The sequence below is a fragment of the Ambystoma mexicanum genome, chromosome 12, assembly GCF_040938575.1.
Source record: "Ambystoma mexicanum isolate Mex_15411 chromosome 12, UKY_AmexF1_1, whole genome shotgun sequence".
Lineage (NCBI taxonomy): Eukaryota > Metazoa > Chordata > Amphibia > Caudata > Ambystomatidae > Ambystoma > Ambystoma mexicanum.
Window position 1 is genome coordinate 628,471,977 of NC_090936.1, and position 24,875 is coordinate 628,496,851.

The 24,875-nt window shown below is 44.8% G+C and overlaps 1 protein-coding gene across 8 annotated transcripts in view; it reads left to right on the plus strand.

The window, feature by feature from the left end:
- PTPRZ1 (protein tyrosine phosphatase receptor type Z1) overlaps nucleotides 1-24,875 on the plus strand; it is a 949,709-nt gene that overhangs the window by 675,884 nt on the left and 248,950 nt on the right. For all 8 annotated transcript variants that reach the window (XM_069629084.1, XM_069629085.1, XM_069629086.1 and 5 more), the window contains one exon: nucleotides 14,704-14,795. In XM_069629084.1, coding sequence (XP_069485185.1) covers nucleotides 14,704-14,795 — 92 coding nt within the window. The remainder of the gene's footprint in view (nucleotides 1-14,703; nucleotides 14,796-24,875) is intronic.

The following is a 24,875-nucleotide window of genomic DNA, read 5'->3' on the forward strand; positions in this document are numbered from 1 at the left end:
GGAATAGGAAAAGCGTGGTATTTTTGCGTCGTAGGAAGTGAAATATTGTAAGTAGGTGTTTGAAGTTCAAAACACTAATTGCCAAGTGAAAGAGTAGGAGGTGATGTGGTGATTAACAAGAGGTGTGTGTGTGTTTGTGTGTGTGTGTGTGTGTGTCCGTGTCCTGAGTGGTTCCCTATTGTGCATCTGTGTCTGCTTCTCTTCTATTATCTTGCCTCCTCAGACTGATCCAGATCCAATCCCTCTCTCCCCTTTGTGTCTTCTGTCCTCTTGCTTGTGTGTCTGTTCCAGAGGTCTACACGACAAATAATGTAAAGTTGAGGGTGAATGACGACTGAGAATTGAGATTGAACCGTCATGTGGCAGAAGGTTTTTGTAAGGTGGCCTAGGCTCTGAGTTAAAAAAGTAAAGAAAGACGTTTGACTTACCTGACATCCTGTTCCTCCTTCACTGCCACACCTGGAGAACCTTAATAGATGTAAACATAATATATTTCATTTCTCAATTACTGTTTAATCATCATACCTTCTGTTAAATCAAAGAAGATGCACACTTTTAGTTTGTGAGCCACCTATTGCAAGGCAAAGCACCCGCAGATGTTTGAGTAAACAGGTTTCAATGAAAGAAAAGGGGTCACAAACCTATCAAATCATTACGTTTCTCTTCGATAGGACCAGATTATGATATAAATTTTTCATTCTTTGAACTAATTACTGTATTTAATGGCCAGTAGTCATGTTCGGACCAGTTAGAGTAAAACTCAGACCAGGAGAACTTTCAGTGTTTTTGAGGTCCCTCGAACTTTCAAACCTTTTCTCTGATTCAGTTGAAAATGTGTGAGGGTCAAGCATACCAGGGATGTGTGGAGTAGGGGAGGCTGCCATCCCTCGCTCGCCCCTTATATAATCTACATTGCCTTGTCTGAGCCAAAAATATGTTGTTTCTATCTGTACCCTATAAAGGTTTATCTGCAATGGAAACAGAAAATAAACTTTTTCCATTTCCAGAGTGATCAGGCCAGCCATCCTAGGCATAGAAAAGGTACTTTTGCCTGGTTGGGGTAGTGCATGGGGGTTTGTCCGGCCGCCAGCATCTGACGGTTGCATCAAGCACCCCAAATCACCAAGTTCCTCTTTTTTGATATTCAAAATAAGCCAATCTCATGAACAATGATTGTCCATGTTACTAAACTGGGCCAAAACGATGGGTTCATCAAAAACTATACTTGGGACATGTTTTATCTGTAATCCCGCAAATTCTAGCTTTCAAATAATATTTAAAAATGCTACCATATAACCCAGTCTTGTTTTTATGAGAACAGATTCTCAGGTGTAGTATCCACCACCACAGGATGACCCTTTAAAAGATGCACTCTCAGAACAATGTGACCATGAGTAGAAACATCGTGTATGCCCAGTGTGCTGATCCTGTGCAGAACTCTTGCATGCTCAGAGTTCTACCGTGCAGCAACTTTACTCCATCACACCGAGGTGAATATGTTTTTATGGAGAGAAAACACGGAAAGCCTTTTTTCCACTTTTTCCCTGCATTCTCTAGAATTAGTGTCGTTGTATTGCACATATATTGTTCAGGGCCCTACGAATCCCCATAGTGGAATTTCAGTTTGTTTCTGTGACAATGAAACTGTAATCTGGGAGTTCTTGGTATTTAGTGTACCATTAAACGTGTAGAACATTTCGTTGTTTTTTCTTAGTCTTGTCTGCATATATGTGTTGATTAGAAGGTGCCACTAATAAACGCATGTAAAGATATTGTCAAGGTTGAATTGGCTTCTATCTGTAATGCAGAAAAAAGAGAGGAGGTTTGAATGCAAATTATGTAGACTATTTTTTTAAGATAGAGAATTGATATATTTGCAATTGAGCAAAGATAGACATGTATATTATATTGCTTCTACCTTCAAGTACCGGTGGTGTGATATTGCATCTGATATGGCATGTACATATGTTCTATGTAGAGCACATTGGCTAACAGGCTACATAAGTAACACATCATTATCATCATGTAAAGAAAGGAAATACACATGTAGCTTATTTTCAGTTGCTTTCCTACCAAGTATTTTCCACACTGCCACTTGACATGCCACTTATTTTGCGTGGTACCTGGAACCCTGAGGACATCTCACCTGCACCCCAGTTGCTCAAGCAACAGTTTCCTACAACTTCCTTTAGCTTCTCCGGTGCTAGAGGAGGTAACACGCATTTTTTTTGTAAATGTCCCTACTCAGGAGACCAAACCCCTCTCAGTTCATTATGAAAGTAGCTTAAACCCTCACTTACTAAAAGCTGTGTGTGTTTTATCAACGTTACCAGGTCCTAGTGCCCATCCCAAAGGATTAGATGCACATCGCTGATGACCCTTTTCTGAAGGTTTTGCAGTGATTTGGTATTTAGCATCTATTTGAATATGTCATTTAGAAACTTATTGATCTCTTTTTCTCATGTCGTTTTTTGGACATTTTGTAGACCATGTCTCAATGTAGAGGCTCGAATTGAGACCAGAAGTTTGTATCCTCACTGTTCACATGAGAGTACATAGTGCCACCCTGTGATCATTTGGGTTTGTGGTTCTGTGTTCCATGTGTTGGGTTTATCTTCCTATATCGTCGGAACCGTAGTGTGTGACCTATTTCAATTCCCCAAGTCCTTTCAAAGTTTAATTCATTTTTTTCTCTGAAGGTCTTGAGTGTGTTATAAAGGATCCTTGCTTGCTCTCGCCATGATGCACTGTTTGAGAGTTGTATGGCATTTGCCTACTTGTATGCATTTTATGGTAGCGGTTTTGCCATTGTGCCACTGTGCTATGTTGAGTAAAAATCCCCACAAACTCTCGGGTAATCATTCCGTACCACAAATGCACATAAAATACTATTAAGGGAAAGGATCCCTGACCTTAGCATCTTGATATCAAGGTGACGCAAAATAAAATAAACCAAAGATGTGAAGGCATTGGGTGCAATGTATGAGGTGTGGAGGACAGCTGGTCCAATAGCACAGCAAATAGATCGCTGCTTTGACATCTGTGCAGAGCCTGCTGGCGCAGGCTTGAATCACGGCAGGGCCAAACTCAGCCTTTCATCCTTCTGAGGTCGATAAACAAGCACCACACACTGTGGGTGATGATAAGCAGCATTCAGGTGCCTGACGGTTTGTAGCGCTATATAAATGCTTAATTATTATTATTAATAAGGGGAGGTGAGTGATATAGAGAGGGTAGGAAATAACTGCATATAAAAAAACAAAGACACAATAAAAAATATGTATTCAAAGAGGCCCGGTATGCTTGTCCTTAGTTAGGATGCAAAGGTTGATATCTTAGATTCTTGTAGAGTAGAGACACTGCCTTTTAGTGTTTGATTGCACAAAGGTCCAACAAAGGCCGCTACCCAGTGCCTGAACTTCATATTGAGTGCATCTACCATATTCAGGTCATTTGATGACACTGGTGAGCAGGTGTTCTGGAGATCATTGCTTATCCAGGTCATTGTTGCAAAGTTTCTTTCTCCTTACCTTCTGATGTTTAAAAAACGAATGCATCATGAGGTCCTCCAGTTTTCAGCCACAATGACCAGTACTTGTGCCGGGAACTACCGTATCGTTTCTTATAAAGGTTTTCCCTGTAACCCAAACCGCAGGTAGGATAGAAATCAGGACCCCGGAGGTGCAGGAGCACCCGCGCTGCAGGAGCAGCGGTCCAGCCCATCTACACAGTCCTACTGGACAAAGGTAGGCACTTTGCCTAATCTGCAGCATTGAGTGGACTTGCCACTATTAATTCGAATAATCGCTGCACTCATTGGCACAACTGCAGGCATTATGAAGAAAATGCCGCCCGATGCAATCCCGTGCTTTTCTGCTTGATCTCAGCCCTCCCTGGGGCTGCCATTGAAACACACGAGGTGTTCCCTTCCAAAGATGGCCGCCGGACCCAGCTCTGCCCTACTTCCCAGCACATGACCCGCACGAGAGGTCCCATTGGCTGGGTGCTGGCATTTCTAGCCAACCACACGCTGGCCCTCTCCCCAAGGATCCTCTCCTAAGGATCACACCCTGTCTGGAGCCTGTCCGGAGGCGTCCGAGGCCCGGGGCATAGAGTTCTGCCAACTTGCTGGTAAGCCTTCCCAGACACTGTGACTATCCTCAACCTCGTCATCGCCAAACTACCTCTCAACACCCCCAAGTGGCACACCCCGCGCCGGCACTTGCGCATTACTTCTATCGGACATGTGCTTGCAATCACCCTGCCTCAATTGCTGTTATGCAATACCAAACCGCATTACCGTGAAACGCACTCTGATAAATGCTTATTTGTCCCACCTTGCCCTGGTCACTCTGCACTAATACTATGCACCACCTCCACTAACACCACCCACCTCATTCCGCGCCTCGGCTAAAGTTTCTCAGCCAATATTTCAGCTGCGCGTACAGCAACTACGCACTTAGTTTAGCCCACGAATATACTAACGGCTTGCCTCATTTGCCTGCCCTAGACACGACGATCTGACTCGTCTCAGCTCATTCGTGCATCACCCTCCTGCCCACGTGCCAACACTACATCTGTTCGCCCATTAGCCTCGCCCAGGCTCAAGCACTATCTCCTTAGCCACACCTTACCCGACTGTGCACTAACATTGCCACCCGTCTGCGCATCAGCATTTCACTAGTTCATGTTCACACCAGACTGCACCTGATGCTGCACAAACTGTAACTATTTTGTAGTAGCATAGATGAAACTTATGCCGCACAACTGTATCTACCCTGCTACAGCCTTACGAGTCTCTAGCATTTAGCCCATGCCTACCTGCATAATGGAAACTAGGCCTAATGCCTATGCCTGATACTGCATAACTGAAACTGTACTTTTGCACCTTGCCAGTTACTTCATATTTAGCCTATCCCTGCCTGGCACTATATAACCAAAATTGTCTTCTGCATCTACCAGTTACTCTGTATTTAGCCTACGCCTGTCTGGTATTGCACATTTGAAACTGTCATTTTTGCACCTTGCCAGTAATTTCGAATTCAGCCTATGCCTGCCTTGTATTGCACAATAGAAACTGCTCTTTTTGCACCTTGCCAGTAATTTCGAATTTAGCCTAGGCCTGCCCTGATGTTGCACAATAGAAACTGCTTTTTTTGCAAATGCCAGTAATTTCGAATTTAGCCTAGGCCTGCCCTGATGTTCTATAACTGAAATTGCAACTGTAATCTAACTGAAGCTGCCCTTCCTCGACACCATGGCCCTCATTACAACCTTGGCGGAGGACCATGGTGCTATTAGCACCATGGTCCATGCCGCTAAGGTTACGATTCCGCCATGGTGGATGGCGGAATTACCGCCCCATTCCAAGGTGAGTGGGGCGGTAATTCCCCATTCACCATTTGCCCTTCCCCATTCCCATTTTTGCCCCCATAGGGCATAATGGGAATGGGGAAGGCGCTAATTACGGCACCGTAAATTGCGGTGCCGTAATTAGCTCCAAAGTCCCTTTGCGGGTTGGATTTTTAACACCTGCTAAAAGCAGGCGTTAAACACCAACCCGCAAAGGGACACTTGTAATCAGGCGTTAAGGGTTAACGGCGCCGACGGCGCCGTTAAAACCTTAACCCCTGAGTTGTAATGAGGGCCCATATTAGCAAACTCGGACCGAGTCCTTGCCCACCTTGCTGTACCTACAACTAAATTGCCCATTACTTGCATTATATTAATTATGCTCGCTTGGCTTATTCTCACCATGTTCCCTTCCTGCATTATGAGCAATAGCATTCCTTGCAGCAGCAACAGCTACATACCATACCACAATGGACTAGATAAACTGAGCTGCCCCAGACACCATCCCATCCCCTGTCCCACACCCTTCCTCCCCACCCTCCCACCATTCCCACACACTGCCCATCCACACATCGCTGCCAAAGCTAATGCCACACCAGTTAACACCCCACCCAGCACTATCAACCTAACTAAAGCTGAATACACTGCCACCAACCCTCACCATCCCAGTCCACTAGGACACCGCCTTACAACTTACCCTACTCCCTATGTCCGTAATAACAGACTCTGCGCCAGACTCCCCACTACATCTAGCAAGCGGCTTGCCACACCTAAGACCAAGACCACAACTAAGGACAGCGCTAATGCCACTAACATGACACTACTAAAAGGGGCACTACTCAATGTTAGATCCATAGTAGCCCACCCCACCGAAATTGCTGACATTATCCTCTCAGGAGACCTTGAATTTCTGGCTGCTACAGAAACTTGGTTGCATGAAGCTGCAGGACCCCACCTCACTCTTGCTATTCCCGACAACTACTCCATTCTTAGAGCGGACAGACCTAATGCTCACGGAGGAGGTGTTGCAATCATCTTCAAATCCTCACTTGACTTCAGACCGATCACTTCCCCTCCTCTAAAATCGTTTGAGCACCTTACCATTAAAGTACAAACTACCCTTAAGAGCACTATTACTCTGCAACTAATATACAGGCCCCTAGGCCCCATAGGCCTGTTCGAGGAAGACATCACCTCTCTAATAGCAGAGAATTCCAAGCCCCACTCCCAAAACATTATTCTAGGTGACTTTAATCTAGGGTACAATGACCCGAACGACATTCCAGCCGCTTCTCTGGCTAACGCCCTATCTGAGCACAACTTCACTCAAGTCGTTACACTACCTACCCACCAAAAAGGTAGAACCATCGACTCGGTCGCAGCCCTTAATTGCAATATCACCTATAAAGCCCCACAACCTCTCGCATGGACTGACCACTCCCTCATAACATTTGACATCAACCTAAACAATCCTAACCCTAAGCAGAGCCCCCTCGCACCAGCCCACCTTACGAGAAATAAGCACAACATCACTGCGGAGACCATCACTCCTCTGATCCTCCCCCTCCTCAACACACTCCCAGCCACAGCAGACCCTAACTCTTTAGTCACCACCTACAATGACGCCCTAACTAACGCCATTGATGCCATTGCCCCACTAAAACTACGCAAAGGTAAACCCAGAGCCCATTTGAACCCTTGCTACGGACAGGAACTCAAAACTCTTAGAAAAGAGAAAGCCAAGATGGAAACCCAATGGAAAACTAACCCATCAGTAGAAAACAAATCCAATCTCATGACCATCCCCTCCCATTACAAGAAAGAGATAATCCGCACCAAAAAAGAAGCATACAATGTCAGAATTAATAACGCCCAATCCTCTGCTAAAGAGCTATTTACCATCCTGAAGGAATTAGAAAACCCTAACCCCCAGACCGATACCTGTGTCAAGGACAAACCATGCTGCACCAGCATCCAAAACGCCCTGGCTAACAAAATCACTGGTCTTCAAAATAAAATCGAGTCAAAAAGAATACAACTCTCAAATAGTAACGCTTTCATACCTAGCACAGCCATCCCGACCAGGGACTACCCCGGCTTCACATTCAAAATGGTCACTATTCCCAAAATCCAAAAAATCATAGCCTCCCTCAAACCCTCTAACTGTAAAGGGGATAGCTGCCCCACCCATATCATCAAAGATGCTGCGCGAGACCTAGCCCCCTTCATCTCCAAACTAGTAAACCTCTCCTTTTCGACCAACTCTGTACCAAACAACCTGAAACAATCATGGGTTCTCCCCCTTCTAAAAAACAATCTCTCGACCCTGCCATTCCCACCAACTACAGGCCTATCACCACGGACCCCTTCCTGCTAAAAATACTCAACAGAGTTGCCTACCTGCAAATTCAAGATTACTTAGAATCCAACCAACTGCTAGGCCTGCGTCAATCTGGCTTTCGGCCTCAACACGGAACGGAAACTGTCCTTGTTGACCTCAAAAGTCAGATTGACGACATCAAAGACAGAAATAAAGCAGCTATCCTACTCCTCCTAGACCTCTCAGCAGCCTTCGACCTGGTTGACCATAAAATACTCTGTAACCACCTTTCATCTGCCGCCCACTTCTCCCCTTCTGATGTCATGTGGATACAATGATACAATCATTCCTAGCCAACAGAACCATGAGGGTCTTTTCATCTGTGGCTGCAGCAGACCCCATCCCCGTTACTTGTGGTGTCCCACAAGGGTCCTGCGTCTCCCCTACCCTCTACAACATCTTTACAAAACCCCTCTTTGATAAGCTGGACCATCTGGGTGTCACTTACACCAACTACGCGGATGACACCCAGATACTCCTCACCATCACTGGTAACTACAACACAGACGCCACTAGGATTAACAAAATCTTCGCCATCATTCAGGCATGGATGGACACACACGGTCTCTGTCTGAATGATGAGAAGACCGAACTTCTCCTAGTCGGATCCCCCAATAACTTACAGAAACTTAGCCCAGATTACTCTAACTTCATCATTGATGGCAACATCATCCCTGTCATGAGAAGCGTGAAAACCCTAGGCTTCTACCTTGACGCCAATACCAACCTCTCCAAACAAGTTAACATGACCGCCTTAGCCACCGCCTGCACTGGGAAACTAATTAGGGCCTGCAGACCGTTTCTATCCACGAACAGCTGCCTCATTCTGGCTAGGGCCCTCATACAATCGAAGCTTGACTACTGCAATAGCCTCTACCTTGATGCCAGCCAACCTATAATCAAGAAACTTCAGATCCTCCAGAACAATGCGCTGAGAGCAGCTCTAAATATTCCTAGGAGACAGCACATCTCCCACACAAGAATATCCTGCAAATGGCTATCCATCCAACAAAAAATCAACTTAAAAACCCTATGCCTTACCTACAAAGCTCTAAACCACCTAGCCCCCCCGTACCTTACCAACAAACTTACCTTAAAACCAAACACTAGAATTACTAGATCCTCCAACACTCTTTGTCTCACGGTGCCCAGATTCACCGCCAAAAGAGCCGGGGGCTCGAGTTTCACTGTCCTTGCCCCCCAACTTTGGAACACCCTGCCGATGAACATTAAACTGGCCAAAACCTTCCAACTGTTCAGAAAACTAGTCATCAGCTGGCTTCTGGAGAAGGCAACCCTCAGATATACTAGCATATTACTATCTGTATATATTGTACATATCCTGAAATCTAACTGCCTGCTTGTACATTCATATATGGCATTTTACCGCCACAATTGTATAATTGTAAGTACTGTCTTGATATTCTGTAACTTTGTAACCTTTCGCTAAGCGGCCATATACCCCTGGGTCTGGAGCGCTATACTAAATAAAATAAACAAACAAACAAATATTATAATTCAACCAAGTTCCCTACAAGATGAATTCTGTGTATATATTTTTTTGATTTATTATGCTTTTGGCCAATACAAGCCTAATAAACCGTAAAATCAATACAAAAAGTGTTCATTAAAATAATTGATGAAAAGTGAACATCTTTAAAAGACAACGTTAACACCCATTATAGAAATTGATCATAAAATGTACCACAATCAATTCATTCCAATGAAAAAGACCACGCCTTCATATGTATTTGAGTTACAAACATTCAAGCTCTTACCCCCTTCTCGATCAACCTTATTTTAACTATTGACCAGATGTAAAGGCCGCCGCCACCACCTTCAATTGTTCTGCAGAATAAAGCATAGACCAAACCGGTCAGATTTGTAACCCCGCACTTTGCCGTAAAACGCTCATAACCCTTTGCATATAGCTTTTCCAGACCATCACAGCATGTCAAGATATGCCTACTTAATTCTACCTGAACTCCACAGATTCTTCATAATCTCCACTCTCGGGATTCGATAATCCAGGCCCCAGTTATCTCCCGTACTGGCTGCATATTTAACCTTAAATATAGCACATAGCCACATAGGGGTGGACTGCAGAATTTGGTAAGATATCTGCTAGATGCACGCCAGTGAAAGCTCTGCTTTGTGAACTCTATGTAACATTTGCATGATGACAGTGCATCTACAGTCACACCACGATCCCACAACAAGGTACGCTTCCTCAATTAGAAAAGAAAGACCCCGGGTTCCGACATATCCTTCACTTGTAGGCCAATATCACTTACATGGCTCGTGACTATATTGGTCAGACTACAATGTGCTAAATTATCTGGTCTGGACTTACCATGCGCCCCCCAATAACTGCAAGTAAGAATTCAGACTGACCCCAGACTCTCCTTCCCAAATCTTCATATACAATCGGGGGCACCTCATCTTCCAGAGACTGGCTATCGAGGTCAACCACAACTCCAGCCTCAAAGCCTCTACTGACACTGATTGAGGTACACCCACAATTAATCCCAGATGATTTCCTTCAATGGTATTCAGCCATTTGGCATTGACATCCAACATAGCTTCAATACCACATAACAAGGTGGGGATGGCAGATGTGTTGTACACCTCAATGAGGCCCTCAATCGACTCTCCTCCACTACTTTTTACAAAATTCCTCAAAATCTGCCACTTTCGCATCAGCCTGTTAATCATCGGGCCGCCAACTATAGACTGGAAAGGAATTCCAGGAAAAGAACAACCAAATAGAAGTAATTCTTGACTTGCTTCAGCTTAGTGCTGTCTAGCCACCAACTATGGTACACTGCCTTTTTCCCTTTACGCTGCACTTATAAGATCTTATTTAGGTTCATTATCATGCCATTTCCTTTTCAATACAGTGTCAGGACATTTAAAGTATATTTTAGGCCCCAGAGAGTTCGATCGAGCAAAACTATGTCATCCGCATACCCCATCCAAGAGATGGGTGCGCTTCCCAGGCTCGGTGGATTGTTGCCACATTGGACCAGACAGTGTGAATTCTGTATATTATTTGAATATAATCTTGACTTTAAAGATTTAGGCCCCCATTTTCAGCACCGTCATTTTCTCACAAAAACATAATTTTATTCTATGTTCTTAAATTAAAGTGCAGATATAGAGGTATTTCAATAAACATCCCTGCATACCTAAAAGGTTATTTTATCCATGTTGTAACATATCAACCTATTTTTTTACCACAGACTGTAATGATGGCCAGTTTTACAAGATGTGCACAGAAAGCCATCTAATCACAGGTTCTGTTATAGCTTTATAGACCTACAGAGAAGGCCATTCCTGCCATTATCGCCATGCAACACCAAGTTAAAGGCCTAAAGCAGCAAGGCCTTTAATGAATTTTGAGGGACCAAAACACCAAGTACAGCAAATGCATAAATATATTAGCACATTACACCCAATTAAAATTGAACGTTCTTTTCCCACACCTAATCCACCCTCTTCACGTCCCCCCTGCCATCACCTGTCTATTCCAATCTTCCTACTTTATCCTGAAAATGTTTTTACCTTCTGTTTCACCTCCCAACTCTTACACTTTTAAAACTCGTAAGGCGATCCTAGGCCCTCTGGGTAGGGCCAGCACTGAATGCAAATTCAAATAAAATAAATAACGACAACAGTGAGATTGAAATGCTGTGACAAAAGACTCCAGCTTTGTAGACATGGTCCTAGTACTACCGTTATGGGCCGTGATGAAAATCCCTGCACCTCACGGGTTTTTATCGAGGTTTAAAGACCCAGACCGCACGGTACAGCCGGTGGTCAAGCCTTTAAGGCTATGAGTGTGTGGGACATACTGGTAGTAGGCCAGGACACTCTGGTGGCAGATTTTGTATTTGCTGTACATCAGATCCAGCAGTGATCATGCGTTGTGGGTTTTTCTTTACATTTCCGCCACTAGGAGGGGGTTAGTGTATATTTAAGATGCCAATTTCTCAAGGCTTGAACAGGGAAAAGATGACACACCCAAAAATCTTTGGACTGTGCTGGTTGGTATAGCCTTCAGATTGTCCAATGAGAGCGCACATTGGGCATGCTAATATTCTAGGTTTGATCAGCGCACTATGACAATTTCACTTCATAAACAAATAAATAGCCAAACTTGTTTAGGTAGACCGGCTATCCTTATCATTTTTCACTTTGGTAAGTGGATTACATATTGTTTCGCCACCTTCAGGGAGAAAGAAGACGAACAAATCCAATACTTTTCTCTTCAAATTATTATTATTATTTTTTTAAATCATGTTGTCTTTTAGTCGGTACCATTTAATAAATTATTGGCAGATCAGTTAACTCAACCATTTGTTATTCACTATTTTGTTATAGTAAATAGTATTAGTTGAATATGTGATAAATAAAAGAAATTTGGAGTAAAAAGCAAAGTCGCAGAAGGAAGTGCACAACTTGTCAAAATGGTTGCCTCTATTCTGGAACATAGGCTAAAAGCAGGTTTGCACCCAGAGAAAAGCGCTCAGCCAATCAGGTGGCTGGAAACATGGGCGAGTACACACTGTGTACTACCCACATTTCTCCAGCCATCCAAGGCCCTTCCCTGGGTGCCACCTTCTTAATTGTAGGAGGCAACAAGGAGCCCCACCCTCTTGCCTCCCAATTCCCCACACTCTTCCTCTCCCCCAAGATATCCTGTAACCTTCCACCACCCCCCACACCCCCCCCCTTATCTGCTAGACCTGAGCATTGTCCTCCGGTTCTGGTGCTCCTTTCCACCTGCGGCTGGCACCATAGAAATAGAAATGGGTGTAGGGCCCTTTTCCATTTGCTATGGCAGTAGCATCTCGTTTTTTAAACATTTTTCATGGGAGATTGGGCTCGCGCAATACGTGCACAGCCCATCTTCAACAGAAAAAAAACTGTTCATACCCCGGACAGAGCCCCAGGGTGCAAATAGCAATCATTGCCTTCTCGGGGGCGCGTACTGCTTGCTCGAGCTTCGCTCATGCTTGCCTATGCTTGGGCTGCGGGCTGTTACCAACCATGTACTCCCTCCAACATGGTGATGATAGCTAAACTAGGTTGAGATGTTGCAGCATGGATTACTAAAACACCTTTGTTTGTTTTGAATACCTGCAAATCTGCACATTTGTAGATGTTATAAAATTGAATACACTTTTCTGATAAAATTAGGTCATCCTCAGTGAGCAGCACTACTGAAAATAGGTATAAAATAAGTTGCAATAATATAGAAAATGAATCCATTAGGGAAATGTATCGGAAAAAATACATTGGAAGTCTGTTGCATTACAGCATTGCCCATTCACAACATACTGAGATTTGATGAATCATGGGGCATTCCTTTGCCACACCAGTAAGGCACCTTTTTGAAAGGCTGGTGAACCTACATGTCCTGGCGTTTTTCAGAAAATGGGTATGAGAGACACCAGCTGTGGAGGTGACTTGATTGGTCTGACTATAACACCTGCATACATTGGACTACCCCTTGAGAATATAAGCGAGTACATGCAACTGTTTTACACAGCAAGTATTTTATCACGCACACATTCATTGCTTGCTAAGAGAGAAGTGTGTTAAAGAACACAAAGAGACGTACATATTAATATTCAAATATGCAAATTGCAATTTGAAACTTGGCCCCCAAAGTGATGGAACTTTGTATCCCATAGGAATCAGAGATTTACACTTGCAGCAATGTGTGTCTCAGCGAGAAAACATAGACCGGTTGTGTAGCTTGGTATGGCAAGCCGGTTAATTCTAATCCTTGTCAATAATTAGATGCAAGCGCAAGAATATAAAAGGAAGATGCTGTCTGCACTCCTCTATTTAAAGTAACCCAGGTGGTAATTTTGCCCTTTGAACAGCCTAAATGACCACTAATGAAGAGGGCCCTTGGCAGGTGTAATTACCAATCAATGTAATTACTCGGGCTGTGCAGCGATTCCAGCTGCAGTGGGTGATTGACCTTTTCTTCTGGTACAGATGTTGCTCTCGTCAACATTTGACGAAGGAGCATAGGTGCCAGATTGCGCTGCGGATCACTGAGGAGCTTCATTTCGCGAAGATCGAGGTGCACAGGCGGCAACTCCAAGACGAGCAGCTTTTGGTAGCACTGGCACTCCTGCGTGCAACCATCCAGGGCTCATATGCGGTTGTGCATAGAAGATCTTCCACAGCTCCATGGCTTTAGCATGGGCCTGCCTTGATCCGCCCAGCCTGAGCAAGCCCACCACTTAGTTGCATCATGCAACCTTCATTCTTGATATGATATGATAGGTTATGTATAACGCGCTTAATACCCAGAGGTTTCTAACCGTGGACCCGAGGATCGAACCTTTGTTGCTCCGGGCCGTCTTGCTTCCAAGGCGAGCATGTTGCCCCTGAGCTATCCTCCCAAGAGGGATAAAGGACTCTCATATAAAACGACGAGTAGATTCAGTTTTGAAAGCTGCTGTTCTACGAACCTTTGGCAGCATTGCCACTGTAGCCTGCTGTATACCAGAGGCATAGGCAGGGTAGGGCATGAGCGGGCAAGGCCCACCCAAAGTCTGTAAATACCCACTCCGCAGCGCTTTGTGGGCATTTACAGATGTTAATGTCACCGCGGCGGACCCAACTACAATAGCTTAAGTTCCCACTTGTTAGATAATCCCAGCTACGCCTCTGCTGTATACTGGAGCTGTCTTGTCACAGGAACCTAGTCTTATAAGTGGATACTTTCCAATATGTTTCAGTCCACCTACTTTGAAATCTCAGAGTCTTTCCTCAGCATGTTCTGTATTCTGTACAGGGGCAACAAATGTGTGCAATTACAGACAGAGCTACACGTGCGTGTCTCCTCGTGAAATGATTGCATAGCAGGCCATGCCATAATCTTGACTCAATGACAATAATGAAGTTATCCACCTCCTATTCATGTGTATTTATTTATTTAATTGCAGGAAATGCTTCCAGACCGCTCATTTTTATTTGGAAGATAACGCATCGCCAAGGGTTATTTCGACCCCACCAGCAGCAATCTTTCCAGCTTCAGGTGATTTCATTTAAGCATCTCTGCAGAGGTTCTTGCTTCATTGACAGTACGCAGTGACGACACACGTATTAGTTAAATGTTAAATGTTAAATGTATTTGTACCATGCACCGTCACCAACAGAGTTGGTCCCAGGCTCTGGCGGATCTGCAAATGAGAAGGTGGGATGGGTTAGTAAGGTGAAGAGGGAGTAGGATAGTGAGAGGAGTGGTGTTATGTTGGCAGCTACAACTTGGGATACACCGGGTGCTGAGCTTTGGTGTGAGTAATGGATGCCATTGAAAGTTAGGACTACACAGCTATGCACGTTTGCGTTTTAAAACTGATTGATGGCATATAAAATGCATGGGCATATTGTATCATATCTTCAAAGTGTGAGACCTCTCGGTGGTCTACGAGGAGGCTCCAGAGGAAGACATCTTGAATCAGAATCATACTTATTTAGACATATGTCACAATTGCTTTGATTTGTGTGTATGTGTGGTGCAAACTCTGGCGAGTTATTGAATTGCAAATGTTTCTTAGAAATGTTTGGACTTGTTATGTAGCAAGACATTGAATATATCTCTAATAATCTACCCTATAGTCCTTCAAACCCCCATTGTGTGGGATACTTTTCCCGGTGCATCTCCATTAGATATTGGAGGCACCCCATATGTACTTGACTCCTAACCAGGCATTAACTCCACCATGCTATAGGTGGACTGGAACGCAAATAAAAGATGCCTAGAATTTAGATGAAACAGGTCGTAGGAATTATAGTGAATTAGCAACTCGGCATTTCCTAATTTGCACTGTGATATGTGTACCCTGGTGAGGTCCACTGAGATATTTTCACCCTGCCACTTTACACTCTGAGGTTTGCACCCTATAAGTTTGCACTGTGATATTTCCTCTATGCTGGATTACTCTCTGATGTTTGCACTCTGCTGCTTTGCACACTGCTGCTTGCACCCTTCTTATTTCGATTGCGATGTTTGCACCCTTCTGGTTTGACCTCTGATATTTGCCCCTGATAGTTTGAAGTATCACTCTTGCACCCTGCAATATTCACACAGTGGCAATTCGAGCTGCAATGCTTGCACCCAAACACATGTGTACTCAGTCGGTTTAAACCATCATGTTTGCACTCTGTTGACATGTGCCCTGCGATATTTCCTTGGAACTCTGAGAGATTTCACCACAATGTATTTTTCCCAGGTTGTTCCATGCTGACACCTGCACGAGAGTGTAATTTCCTGATCTTCTGGACCACCAATTTCCCATTTTTCACCTATGTCATTCTGTACCTATAATATCTGCACCACAGGATTTTGCCTCATGACAACATATGTGAAAACCATTCCACTGTATTTGCTGCTGTCGACAACTTCCAGTATCTGCCTCCTGTCACAATGAATCCTGAACTTAGCTGTGCCTGGCTAATAGTCATACTGTGATATTTTCACACTGAATTTGCTCTTCACTACGTTGTGATATTGGCAACATCTGGCCACTACTGCTTATACTTCAATCCCATCCTGCTCTACTGCAGTAAATATTATTGTTGTCCACTAACATACCTTGCAATCTCATTACTTGTTCTAGGAGCTAAAATTAAGGATTCGTACAACCACTAAATCCAGAGTCCATTAAAAGCAGCACAATAAACTACCTGATCTATAAGATTCCACCCCCACCCAGCCAACATGAAGTAGCCTGCCATAAACGTCTCTGCTACAGCAGGCACCACTCACCCAGTTTCAACAATGACCACACAGTGGTGACCACACTGACTGTAGTAGGCCGGCCGACATATGGGGCTCCCAACCTCTGCTGACCATGACTATCAATCTCAGGAAACGTCAATCGAGAATAAAAGTAATTAAGCCTTCAGAGCCACACACCTCCAGATACCTATCCGGCTATCTTCCACCACCAAAATAAAGAGGCTGAGGAAAGAAAACAGAGCCTTGGTTACTGCCAGCCTCACAGCCAGACCACCTCCCTGCCATTATCTGTCTATCCTCATCTTCAAACCAACCCTGTCCTGAAAGTAGTGTGCCTTCTTGTTTACCTCTTCCCTTTTCAACTTTGTATGGTGCTCTGAGACCCTGTGAGTTGAACCAGCACTGGACACAAATTCAAGATCCTCTGGGTAGGGTTAGTGCTGGACAAAGTGTCGGGGGGAAATTCTGCCGGGGTCGGCCGGGCCGTCCGCCGACCTCCAGGCAGGGAGGCCCCAACTCCTCCCGTGTATATCCCAGATGAGATGAGATAGAGTATGAGACGCACACAAGGAGCAAGGTGACTCTGCTGTTTATTAGACAAAACGGCAGGGATGGGTCAAGGAGCGTACGCGTTCGTCCTGACACACACACAATCGTGGGGCTCGCAGGCCCTTTTTACGGTATTATGACGCGCTACTTGCGTCACTTCAGAAAGTTAACAAAAAACCTATCGCCACTCTTAATTGGGTGTTCGAGTGGTAGGGTTAGTATAGCACACATATAGAAAATGATATTAGTGGACAAGGTGTAGTCAGGTGGTATATCTGGGTTGTCCTTACAATTAGATACATGAGAATTGTTACATGAAGACTCCTGGGGATTGGCTAAATTTGCTGGCGTCAGTGATAAGAGCCCCATGTTCTGATTGGTGCGCCCGTGAGCTTCCCAGCCTGGGACCACCGTCGTTCCCAGCTCTCGGTGTACCTGTAAGTTGTAACAATGTTTCACTATGGGTACATGCAGACAATGTGAGGACTTATTCATAGCTGGACGGGGGACCGCTCCCACTGTTGCAGATGTCCATTGAGCCTTTCAAGTGTATCTGCCAGTGTCTCGTAGCGAGGGATCCAGACGCCTCTGTTCTCCTGGGTTTGGCATCTCGTCAGGTTCGGCTTGGTCACGTGGGGAGGGACTGTGAAAGAGGCAGAATTCTGCACAATTAATATTGTTTTTCTACTGCGCGTCTGGTTTAATTTGTCGGATGACTTTAACGTTGGTGCGTGGAGTACGAGGTTGCAACATCGTGCCTTTGATGATTTGCTCTTGGAACGTAGGTTTGCAACATTGCGACCTTGGCTGGTTGCTTCGCCAAGCTCATTCTGCAGGATCAGCAACTGACTCTTGCCTTGTTAATGTCCACGGGAGCTCTTGTTTGAGGCCTCCTTGGGCCTGGTGCATAAGTTGTCCGTTTGGTGTACAGGTGCTTTAGGTTATAGGAGCATATAATTTCATGACCAGTATTGTCTTCATTATACTTCTCATGGCGGTAACTGGTTTCAAGAGAAGCGTGAGCAAGCTAGTAGAAGAGTTCATGACGCGTCTTGCGTTTCTGCATTCTGAAAGCCTATGTAAAAATAATAAAGATGCACGTCCGTGAATATGCCTGTCGCCTACGTCATAGCACTGAGTATATTCTTCGTGTAGATTGGTGTGGGAGTGTCCAGTGTGTACATTTGTACAGATGTGCTTCCCGTTGTCTAGGTCGTCATGGCATCTCTAACGACGTGTAGATTTTAGTCTAGTTGATCCGTGCCGCAGGTGTCGGCATGGCCAGTGTGGGCTGTTGGGCAGGCAGATGGACACATCCGTATGTTCCTGTACCAGGGTATCTGGTCGTCTGGCAAATGGACAAACTCTTCTCGTGGCGGGTGTTTGGGTCGTGACCCTCTAGGCCATGCACGAGAGGCGAAGGACGGGAGCCTGGTCTTCCATTCTCCCACTTCAGTCCCCCCTCTGGTCGACTTGTCGACCACAAACATATCCTTCTCGTTATCTCCTCTTACTCGCCATATCTTAGTTATTCCTCCGAGATGTCCATAGTGGTTTACATGATCTTCAAAGGACCAATACATATATTCACAGGTACCTCCAGGAGTACAGTATACCCATCTTCCTATGTAGCTCCTGGGGTTTCTTGGGTTCTCGATCTTCACGGATGGTGGGTCTAGATGGTTGGTGATAATTTGGGTGCGCAGCTTCTCCCTCTCCTGTATTATTACACCTGTATGCTGGCCGTCATCTGTTGGCATCAAGGGGTGCATTCCCACCATTTCCAGCAACTCGTCAGTAGTGCGTGCCTTCCGTGCCTTCCAAAATCTAATTATGATCAGGGTAGCTCCAGCCAATATAGTACAGCCCACTATTATTTTCAGTCCATCTGACAGCCAAGATGGCATCCATGACCATAACAGTGAAAACCAGCTCTTATCCTTGTTCACACCGTTCCTTTCATCCATCATTTTGGAGTGCATCTGGGCCAATTGCGAAACTGCTTCTGTCAGTGTACCATTGTCAGCATCATTGGCAGGTATGAACGTGCAGCATGATTGTCCTATCTTTGCACAAACTCCTCCTTCCATTGCTGTGAGAAGGTCCAATACATATCTGTTCTGTAGTGCTACCATCCTTACAGCTCGCAGCTCCTCTTTTATTGCGTTGAACCCATTTACTGTAGAATTGATGGTCATCATTAGTTCCCATCTAGTTATTTGGAGCCATTTTGCGTTTGCGTAAGCCTGTAGTCCCGGGTGTATTATTGAGGAGAAGAACATTGCTGCTCTGCTAAATAGTCTGTGTTCTGGCGGTATTGATGTTAGTGCTGTTTCCGACCTTCCCCACAGGTAATTTCCTGTCAGCGGCTCTCCTTGTCTTTTTCTTCTATTTAGGACAGTGTCATTGCTGTTGGTCCTGTTCCCTTGCTCCTCCCGAAGTGGTGCAGATCTCTTTCTTCTCTTATCCCCTTCATTCATTCTAGGAAATTTCGCCACATTGACATGCTTCTTAGGTACCACTAGTGATGGCACATTGACGTGTACCATTGTGCACACACCATTCCACAGGGGAGGCAGCGTATGGTATGCCTTTTCTCCACAGGCCCAATAATGGTCCATTATTACTGCTGTTCCCGCTCCCCCCTCAGGTAACTCCGTCACACTTGCACAATTGGTGTTATATCCTACGTCCACCTCTCCTTTATGCTGGTAGCATACCTTGGGCGCAGTCAACGGTAGTATCGTTATTGGGTCTTCATCTTCTTCTACCCACGTGAGCCTTGGTACATACTTGATCCACGTCGTCCAACATCGGTGATTGTGTGCCTCGATGGTTGAGATAGTTTCTTTTGTTACCATGTTGCTGCCAATCACTCCTATCTCCCAGCTGTTGTCCAGATACACCTTTCCTGTTATCGTCAGTAGCGGCCTCTCCCAGCATCCTTGTTTACCCGGAACTTCAGTGGCGTACCAATCACATGGTAAATACTGCAGTGTTACTTTCTGTGTTTCTCCTTTTGCAGGGCCACTTGTTATATATTTGAATGCTTCAGCATGTAAACTGGTCTTGTGATAACTCAAGTAGGTCTTGAGGAAGTTGTTTTCATATGGGTATGAGTCTCGTGTTTTCCATGTCATGTGCACTACAGTTCCTTGGAATCTTCCTTTCGTCTGGAACAGTGCCAAGTATATTATGCACTGCGCTATCTTCTCATTTATTTCTGTGGCAACAAATGTTCGTGAAGCACTCATGGCGTATGGTATTAATGAGCAGACGTAGCAGCTATCCTCAGTTGTCTGCTTACCAATGCGGGTCATGTGCTGGTACCATATGTTGTTTGTGACGTGTGCTGAATCTTGTACATAATTATCAATACCTTTATTGTCTGAGTATGTGCTGCGTTTAACTCTATTTTGCTTGGGTGCAATGTTACTACTACCACCTGACGTAACACCTGTTGCAGCAAGGAACGGGGGTATATTAGGTTTGGGTGCAGCAATAAAATTGATAGCACAGCTGTACTGCCAGACAGAGGCAGCCAAAAATCCGGTGATCATCAAAATCCCTATTATTTTTATTACAACTTCTCATTTCACCGGCATTTTGCTCTTACCTTGCTGCAGTCCTGGCAGCGTATTCTTGCGACGTTAAAGTTGCCCGCCTAAAAATTCTCAGAAATGCTCGTTTTTAGATGTTAGTTTTGTGTTATTTAAGCTCTCCCTATCAAATAGTCATTCAGTGCCCAGGCGAAGAGCTGTTCCCACGCTACTCTAAGTGATCGGTCTCTTAGGACCGGCAAGTATGGGCGGAGGTGGGGCATGTAATATTCTATGGCCAGGAGAAAGGCTGTGTAGTAGACACGTACCCTTCTTCTTTTTAGGTATGTTGGCCTTTTTATTTCGTATACAAATTGGTGTGACAATTCTTCTGGGTAATTATCGTCTGGGAGTACCATCTACGCCTGGACAGTGGACTTGTTAATTAGCTCTCTACTTAACAATACAATAATACGCAGTTCCTGTATGTGCGAGAGAAAAAAGAGAACATTCATGTGTTTACATGTGTATTTGTGCGAGAGAACATTCAGTTTAATTGCAATTATACAATAATACGCAGTTTCTGTATGTGCGAGAGAAAAAGAGAACATTCACGTGTTTACATGTGTATTTGTGCGGCCAGTGGCTTTCAGTTTAAGTTACAACTGTCCTTGGGAGTCAATGGGCGGGGGGGGTTTTTTGCGCTCAGATGGCGGAAGTATTTTTACTCTTTGAACGTGTGACCATGGGGTGGGCAGTGTAGGGATCACCCCTTTCTTCGTCAGTTGTTGTCTCTGGGGTAGCTGGGTAGTGAATTGGATCGTTGTCTGTGGTAGAACTTCCTTCCGCCGTCGGGGATGTTGTTGCTGTTCTTCCAATGGACCTGTCGTTGGCGCTGGGGCGGGTCTGCAGTTTATATATCTTTACATCATGTAGGTGGTTCCAGGCACGCTTGTCCTTTAGTTTTACTGCTCTTGGTGATACGTCTTCTACCAGATGTGGGCCGGTGAACCTTTTGTCGTTCCACTTCCTATTGAAATTGCGAAGTAGCACGTGGTCACCTTTGGCAAGTTTGCACAAGTTCTCTTTTTCTAATTCTGTACTGGCGCCTTCTTCTTGATTTCTGGTGGACCCGCCCCGCGTGCGCTCGAGCTGTTGAGACACAAACACAACACTAGTAATCAAAGACGACACATATTGATACATTTCATCACCTAGTACACTCGCTGAACTTTCGTGGTCAGTGAATGCCCTTGACGTTGGCGTTAGGGGAAGGCGCATTTGACGTCCAGTAACCACCTCGTGTGGGGTGAGGTGGTGGTCGGACCCTGGCCTGTTCCTTAATTCGAATAAGGCTAACGGAAGGCAATACAACCAACTTTTCTTTGTTGTTTGTTGTATCTTTGCAACTGCCTCCTTCAATAAGCCATTCAGGCGTTCACATATACCGTTAGCCTGTGGGTGATATGCACATGCAAATTTGTGCTTTATGCTCAGCAGGGCTGTGATATGTTGGAACATTTCGTTTGCGAAATGCGGGCCGTTGTCTGATCTTAACACCTCGCACACTCTCCACCTGGGGAAGACCTCCCTTACTAGGAATTTGGCTGCTCTAAATGCATCTGGGTGTGAACAGGGCCCTGCTTCAATCCACCTAGAAAATGGGCATACCACTACAATCATATACCTATTACCTTGACATATGTTGATCATATCAACATAGTCAATGTGAAGGTGCCGAAAAGGTCCTTCTGGCCGGGGTATGGTACCTCTTATCACTTTTAGGGTATGACCGGCCGTAAACTGTTGACATGTGAGACAATTGCTGATAAAATTTGACACATGAGAATTCAACTCGGGACAAAACCAATCTTCTCTAATTCGTGCTGCAATTATTTCCTTGCCTGTATGGGCTGGGTGATGTAATTGGCTCAGGGCGGTATTTAAAAGTGCCAATGGTATTACAACTTTCCCAGTACCACCCTGGCGCCATAGTGCGTCGGTTGGTGACATTGTACATCCTCTTTTTACCCATATTTCCTTTTCGGCCATTGGTGCAGCCGCTTGTAGTTCCATAATCTGTGTGGCTGGGAGATGGGTGTACCCTTCTCTTATTAACATCTCCCTAGCCATTCCCCTCCCTCTCCCTCTCTGTGAGTCTGTGGGGTTCCATATCTCACCAAAGTATGCAGCATATTTCGCATGTGCGTCTGCTGCTGCATTCCCTTTTGAGACGTGGTCTTCACCATTGGTGTGTGCGGTGCATTTTACTAGGGCTAGTTCTTGGGGGTCGTTTATTACTTCAATTAATTCAGCCAATAAGAGGGCATGTTGCACTGGAGTGCCATCAGCTCTCCTAAACCCTCTTCTTCTCCATTTTGATAGCCCTGAGTGAACAGTGGATGTAACATATGCACTGTCGGAATATATTGTTACACGTTTGTTAAAACTTTCCTTTAATGCTAATATTAGTGCAACTAGTTCTGCGGCTTGAGCAGAGTAATGCTGTGGTAACTGTACACACTTCATAGCCACACACACCGGCGCCTCCATCATTTTTACCACTGCTGCCCCAGTCCTCCGTATCCCATCTCCTTGATCAATAGTTGATGACCCATCAATAAACAAAAGCTCACCTCCCTCTAGTTCATTTTCTTCAACTTTTCTAGTACATGAATATATTTCATTTAGTTCGGTGCAGTCGTGGGCGTAATCTCCCTCCTCAATTATTTCTGCTAGGAACCTTGCAGGGTTAACAGTGCTACATCTAACAATCGCTAGTTCAGCCCTAGACAAAATGATCTCATAACCTGATGCCCTTTGTGTAGTTAGTGTGGACTTGGGTTTATTCAATATTGCAAATAGTGCATGTTCCACAAACAGTGTAGTTGGACACCCCATCGTTATCGCTGATGCTTTTTCTACTGCAAAAGCAGCTGCAGCGAGACCTTGTTCGCAAGGGAAGTGGCCTAACATCATGGGGTCTAAGTGACCGCTGTAAAAGGCTACTGGTTTATAGCCCATGCTTGTTTTTTGGGCCAATACTGCTTTCATTACTGCTGAGTCGCAATGTGAAAATATAAAAAAGCGTCGCTCATAGTCTGGGGATGCCAGTACTGGAGCTGTTGATATCGCGTCCTTCAATTCGTCAAATGCCTCCCTCATTTCCATAGTCCACCCCAACTTTTTCTCCCCTTTATTTGCTTCCTTCAAACCCTCAAGCAGGGGTCCTATGTATGAACTGTAATCAAATACCCATGCTCTACAGTAGTTGCACAGCCCCAGAAATTGCTGCAGTTCTCTCACAGTCTGTGGCATGGGAGTGCTTGAGATGGCCTGTGCTCTTTGTGGTGCAATCTTTCTTCCATGTTGGGATATCAGTTGGCCAATGTAAAGTACCTGTTCCTGACAGTATTGTATTTTTTCCATGTCTACCTTGTACCCCTTTTCAGCCAATATAGTCAACATTTTTAAGGAGTCCTCTCTACATTTACTTTCATTTATACTGCAAATTATTATGTCATCCACATACTGTAACACTGTGCTTTCCACCTCAACGTTACCCAAATCCATCTGTATTACTCTATTGAAAATTGAGGGTGATTCACAATACCCCTGTGGTAACCTGGTATGTTTCCATTTTGTATTTCGGTAAGTGAAACTTGTCAAATCTTGTGAGTCGGGGTGTAAAGGTATTGAGAAAAATGCATTTTTAAGGTCTATTACTGTAAATCGTGATGCTTCTGCTGGGATGCCACACAATATTGTGGCCGGGTTTGCTGTTACTGGATATTCTGCTTCTACTATGTTGTTCAAGGGCCTGAGGTCCTGTATGAAGCGCCAAGACCCTCCTTTAGCCTTGCGCACTGGGTACACAGCCGTGTTACATGGTGATTCTGAGGGGACCAATATGCCATTGTTTATAAGTGCCGTTATAGTTTCATATATGCCCTCATCTGCCTCTTTTGACAGTGGGTACTGCTTTACTCTTGGTAGTATGGCACCTTTTTTCAATTTTATCCGTACACCCCCTATGCTTTTTATGCATCCTACGTCATAAGGGCTAATGGTCCATAATGATTTGGGCACCTTTGACATATCCTCCTTAAAGAAAGGGACTGGGGTGCATGCAGGTGCCTCAAGTGCCATCGCAATTTTCTGTGCTATTTGTTTGTGAGCCACTCTTAGCCATATTTCTACACTCATCATGAACACCATTTCCCCCTCCTCCTTTTCTTCTGAGAACAGCTCCTCATCTGACACCTGGGTCAACCTACATCCTTCT